The following is a 6205-nucleotide window of genomic DNA, read 5'->3' on the forward strand; positions in this document are numbered from 1 at the left end:
TTGTCTTATAACCTTTACCTTTAACATGTTTGTCTTATAACCTTTACCTTTAACATGTTTGTCTTATAACCTTTACCTTTAACATGTTTGTCTTATAACCTTTACCTTTAACATGCTTGTCTTATAACCTTTACCTTTAACATGCTTGTCTTATACCCTTTACCTTTAACATGCTTGTGTATGATAGTCTTTCTAATCTCCTGAGACAAGTCTTTCCTTGTCTTCCTCTGGTCCATGTAGAGTGTGGTCCACATCATGTCACCAAACAGCACGGTGAGTATCTGTAGCTTATATTCAGGCCCACTGACTGATTACAGGATTTTAGACACCTGTGATGATAATTAGTGACACACCTTGATTTAACATGACCCTGTGGTCACATTATTTTCAAGGGTTCCATCATTTCTGTCCAGTTCTGTTCTATGAGTTTTATTTTAAAACAAATTCTGTTGAAGCATGATTGAAAAGCAATGTCTGACTCATTTGTTCATTTTTATAGAATTTTGATTTATTATTACTTTTGTCAGATTCTAGTTATTTCTGTGACCATTGTGGGTTTTTCTTTAATTAAACAAGAGGTACCAACAATTTAGCCCTCATGTGTATATAGACCAAGTGCCCCCACCTTCTCTCTTTGTTAGGAACTGACGTCAGCAGAACCTTGTTGACCTGACCCTAACCAGCAGGAATTAATACTATTTGACAAAACATAATTTCAAAAATGACCAGACTAGCCATTTAATACAAATTTGCTTGCTGAAATAAAAATAATTTAATAAAACAAACTCTCCCTGGGCTGCCACCTTATCGTGGTGGAGAGGTTTGAGTGTTCCAATGATCCTAGGAGCTATGTTATCGGGGGCTTCATGCCCCCAGTAGGTTCACCCAAGGCAAACAGGTCCTAGATGAGGGATCAGACAAAGTGCAGCCCACAGACCCCTATGATGAACACAATAAATGGATTCAGTGTTCCCTCGCCCGGACACGGGTCACCGGGGCTCCACTATGGAGCCAGGCCTGGAGGTGGGGCACGATGGTGAGCGCCTGGTGGCCAAGCTTTCACCCATGGAGCCCGGTCGGGCACAGCCCAAAGAGAAGACGTGGGTCCCCCTTCCCATGGGCTCACCACCTGTGGGAGGGGCCGTAGGGGTCGGGTGAATTGTGTGTTGGGCAGTGGTCGAAGGTGAGGAACTTGGTGGTCCGATCCTCGGCTACAGAAGCTGGCTCTAGGGATGTGGAATGTCTCCTCTCTGGTGCGGAAGGAGCCTGAGCTGGTGTGTGAGGTTGAGAGGTTCTGACTAGATATAGTTGGACTCACCTCGACACACCGCTCTGGCTCTGGAACCAGTCTCCTCCAGAGGGGTTGGACACTCTTCCACTCTGGAGTTGTTCATGCTGAGAGGTGCAGAGTAGGAGTGGGCATACTTATTGCCCCCATCTTGGTGCCTGTATGTTGGGGTTCACCCTGGTGAATGAGAGGGTAGCCTCCCTCTGCCTACGTGTGGGGGACAGGTCCTGACTGTTATTTGTGCCTATGAGCCTAACATCAGTTCAGATTACCACCCTTTCTGGAGTCCTTGGAGGGGGTGCTGGAGAGCGCTCCTAACAGGGACTCCCTCGTTCTGCTGGGGGACTTCAACGCTCARGTGGYTAATGACAGTGAGACCTGGAGAGGTGTGGTTGGGATGAACGGCTCCCCCGATCTGAACCCGAGTGGTGTTTTGGTATTGGACTTCTGTGCTCTTCATGGATTGTCCATAACAAACACCATGTTCAAGCATAAGGGTGTCCATATGTGCTCTTGGCACCAGGACACCCTAGGCCGCAGTTCAATGATTGACTTTGTTGTCGTTTCATCTGATCTGCAGCCATGTTTTGGACACTCGGGTGAAGAGAGGGGCGGAGCTGTCAACTGACCACTACCTGGTGGTGAGTTGGCTCCAGTGGTGGGTGAGGGTGCCGGTCAGACCTGGCAGACCCAAATGTATAGTGAGGGTCTGCTGGGAACGTCTGGCAGAGTCTCCCATCAGACGAAGCTTCAACTCACACCTCCAGGGGAACTTCGAACACGTTCCGGGGGAGGTGAGGGACATTGAGTCCCAGTGGGCCATGTTCTGTACCTCCATTGTCGAGGCGGCTTACCTGAGCTGTGGCCGTAAGGTTGTCGGTGCCTGTCTTGGCGGAAACCCTCGAACCCGTTGGTGGACACCGGTGGTGAGGGATGCTGTCAGGCTGAAGAATGAGTCCTATCGGGTCTTTTTGGCCTGTGGGACTCAGGAAGCAGCTGATAGGTATCAGCAGTCCAAGCGAATTGCAGCTCGGGTGGTCGCTGATGCAAAAACTCAGGCGTGGGAGGAGTTTGGAGAGGCCATTGAAAAAGACTTCCGTACGGCTTTGGGGCGATTCTGATCCACCATCTGGCGTCTCTTGGGGGGGGGGGGGGGGTTCACTACCAACACTATTTATGGTGAGGATGGTGCGCTGCTGACCTCAACTCTGGACGTTGTGGGTCGGTGGGTGGAATTCTTCGAAGACCTCCTCAATCCTACTGACACGTCTTCCCATGAGGAAGCAGAGCCTGAGGACCCTGGGTCGGATTCTCCAATCTCTGGTGCCGAGGTCACCGATGTGGTTAAAAAGCTCCTCGGTGGCAGGGTGCCAGGGGTGGATGAGATTCGCCCGGAGTTCCTTAAGGCTCTGGATGTTGTGGGGTTGCATTGGTTGACACGACTCTACAATATCGCATGGACATCGGGGACAGTTCCCCTGGATTGGCAGACCGGGGTGGTGGTCCCCCATTTAAAAAGGGAGACCGCAGAGTGTGTTCCAAATATAGGGGGATCACACTTCTGAGCCTCCCTGGTAAGGTCTATTCAGGGGTTCTGGAGAGGAGGGTCCATGGGATAGTCAAATCTTAGATTCAGGAAGAGCAGTGTGGTTTTCGTCCTGGTTGTGGAACAGCGGACCAGCTCTACACCCTCAGCAGGGTCTTGGAGGGTGCACGGGAGTTCACCCAACCAGTCTACATGTGTTTTGTGGACTTGGAGAAGGCGTTCGACCGTGTCCCTCAGGGACTCCTGTGGGGGGTACTCGGGGAGTATGGGGTACCAGGCCTGTTGATACGGGCTGTTAGGTCCCTGTAGGACTGGTGCCAGAGCTTGGTCCACAATGCCGGTAGTAACTTGGACTTGTTTCTAGTCAGGGTTGGACTCCACCAAGGTTGCTCTTTGTCACCAATTCTGTTCATAACTTTTATGGACAGAATTTCTAGGAGCAGCCAAGGTGTTGAGGGGATCCTTTTTGGTGGCCTTAGGATCACATCTCTGCTTTTTGTGGATGATGTGGTCCTATTGGCTTCATCAGATCCTGATCTCCAGCTCCCACTGGAGCAGTTCACAGCTGACTGTGAAGCTGCCAGGATGAGAATCAGTGCCTCCAAATCCAAGACCATGGTCTTGAGCCAGAAACCAGTAGCGTGCCATCTCCGGATCAGGGAGGAGGTCCTGCCCCAAGTGGAGGAGTTTAAGTATCTCAGGGTCTTATTCATGAATGAGGGAAGAATGGAGTGGGGGATTAACAGGTGGATTGGTGCTGTGTCTGCAATGATGTGGGTGTTGTACCGGTCTGTCATGGTGAAGAGAGCTGAGCCAGAAGGTGAAGCTCTCAGTTTACCAGTGGGTCTACGTTCCTACCCTCATCTATGGTCAGGAGCTTTGGGTAGTGACTGAAAGAAGGAGATCACAGATACAAGCAGCTGAAATGAGTTTCCTCTGCAGGGTGTCTGGGCTCTCCCTTAGAGATAGCCTGAGAAGCTCAGTCATCCAGGAGGGACTCAGAGTAGAGCCGCTGCTCCTCCACGTCCAGAGGAGCCAGTTGAGGTGGTTCATCTGGTTAGGATGCCTCCTGGACTCCTCCCTGGTGAGGTGTTCTGGACACGTCCCACTGGGAGGAGACCCAGAGAAAGACCCAGGACACGCTGGAGGGACTATGTTTCTCAGCCTGGGAACACCTTGGGATTCCCCCAGAGGAGCTGGTCCAAGTGTCTGGAAGTCTGGGTCTCTCTGCTTAGGCTGCTGCCCCCGAGACCTGACTCCAGATAAGAGGAAGAAAACGGATGGACGGACAAACTAAATGGATGGTTTCTTGTATTTGGATGAACATTGTTTTAACAATTTAGAATCTGAACTTTGACACACTTTTATATAAGTATTTTCAATTCTAATATCATGATCTTAATGATAAAAACTGGTCCTTGTTCGGTTCACACCTGTTTTAGTATCCAACTATGCAGTTTCTGCTCTCTGAACATCAACATTAAACCTGTGAGGAGCTTGTTCAGATCTGTTTTATGGCTCACAGCACAACAGGCTGAGACTTGCTCATCAGAACTGAAAAACAACCACTCAGCATTTTTATCTCTCAATTTCCATTAGTAGTTTTAAAAGCAATATGTTTATCTTTTTACATAACAGAACACTAAATACCCATTTATTCTTCTTTTCCTTCTGTTTATGGGCCTTGAAGCTTGCGGTACTAACCATCCAGAGCTGACCATAGGAAGTGAAAATCCAATCCTCACCATCAGATTCTGAACTCTGCTTCTTCTTGGTGCTGATTTGTAACTGTGTTTTGTGTCTTATGTGATGCTTTCTCTTTAGCCTTTTTGGCTCTTCAGGACTTTTTGATAGCAGCGGGGGCAATCATCATTATGCTGGACTTTAGAGGGTAATACCGTCCCCTCCAGGTCTTCCAAAAGATGCCTTGCTTCCTCTGATGACGCTGCTTTGGAGGAGGGCTCTGGAAGTATCGACCATTTAAGTTGGAGCGACCACAGTTACTGAACCACCAACCACCTGGAAAAAAAGAGTTGTTTTTTTCTTTTGGTTGAGCTGCTGTAATTTTGTTAAAGTGTCTTCAGAGCCTTGTTGCTTACCAGACAGGTGTTTGGCACAGTTGATGTTAACTTTGTGATCGTTGTCCCAGTCACGAGTAGTAAAAGGCAAACCAAGGACAGCATCTGCTCCCAGGGAACTCTGAAGTGTGCTGAAAGTGTCAGACTGCTGGATCAGGAGGGAGTAGTTGGTTTCCAGCCCTCCCAGTTCAAATGGAAGTTGAACAGATGCTTTGTTGTCTTCCCAGTCTGAGAGTTCAATGTTGAGGATGTAGCCACCATCTTTAGCAACAGTGTAGATGTTCTCCAGACCCAACCAGAATTCTCCTGGAAAAACAATGAACGAATATTGAAAAATGATGCAAAGCTCATAATCCTGACATTCACTGCTGCCTAAACTTTGGGTCTTTTTTAAATTCATCGAGTGCAGTAGAAAGTAAAATGGAGTCCTAGGACAACTAATCTGACCCTGAGCTGACCTGCCAGGTAGTAAGAGAGGGATAAAGCTCTGATAAGTATTTACCATTCAGGCTGCCAAAGCCTTTCACATAAGCCTCCCACAGCTGGTCAAAGTCCACCGAGCCATCATGGCGCCTCTGGATGACTGTCCATCCTCCATCTTGTAGAGAGGTAACAGACAGGTTCATTAGCAACTCTAAATCCCAGTTYCAAAACAAATTAAGACATTGTGTTAAATGCAAAATAACATTTCATTTAATAATTAGCAAGTTTCTTATATCCCTAATGTTTTTTCACAATGGATTATAGTAAARGATACATTTTTAAACTAAGAAATTGTACTATTAAAAATAGGGTTGTTTTTGATTTTAATGGCAGCAGCAGATCTCAAAGTTGGGGACACAGGCAACAAGAGATTGTAAAAATAAGTGGTATCACTCAGAAATAACTAGATCATATAGCTAACGGAGTTAATCTGCCAACAGGCCAGTAAAAGATTGAGAATAAAAATTACAGTTCATAGTGTCAAAGATTGTAAGAGTCTGAAAACATCTTTGAGCCTAAAGGACAATGATGACATTAAACACTGGTTGTCCCTGATCATCGGACCCTCAGAGACCACTGCTCTGATTCAGTTCTGACCATCACTGCATGGACAAATTATTCTCTGTAAAGGTTTTTTATTCTTTTAACCTCTATCCCTGTACTGTTGAGTTTTAAATTAGCCCTCTAGGTGGTGCTCCACTTTTACAAGTTATGACGTAAAAAGAAAATAAAGAAAAAATTAACAAACAAAATGTTGGACTACTGAATGTAAGTTTGTAAGTTTGACAAAAAAACAAAACAAAACAAAAC

The 6205-nt window shown here is 46.9% G+C and overlaps 1 protein-coding gene across 1 annotated transcript; it reads right to left on the reverse strand.

The window, feature by feature from the left end:
• Window positions 1–4128: 4128 nt before the first annotated feature.
• On the reverse strand, window positions 4129–5510 carry LOC106536981 (angiopoietin-related protein 4; the record flags this gene model as incomplete). The annotated part of the gene is given in 3 exon segments (XM_014034347.1): window positions 4129–4853; window positions 4934–5218; window positions 5415–5510. Coding segments are annotated over 3 exon segments (563 nt in total), but the record flags the coding sequence as incomplete, so codon positions are not given.
• Window positions 5511–6205: the final 695 nt, after the last annotated feature.

Source organism: Austrofundulus limnaeus, unplaced genomic scaffold, assembly GCF_001266775.1.
Source record: "Austrofundulus limnaeus strain Quisiro unplaced genomic scaffold, Austrofundulus_limnaeus-1.0 Scaffold2064, whole genome shotgun sequence".
NCBI lineage: Eukaryota > Metazoa > Chordata > Actinopteri > Cyprinodontiformes > Rivulidae > Austrofundulus > Austrofundulus limnaeus.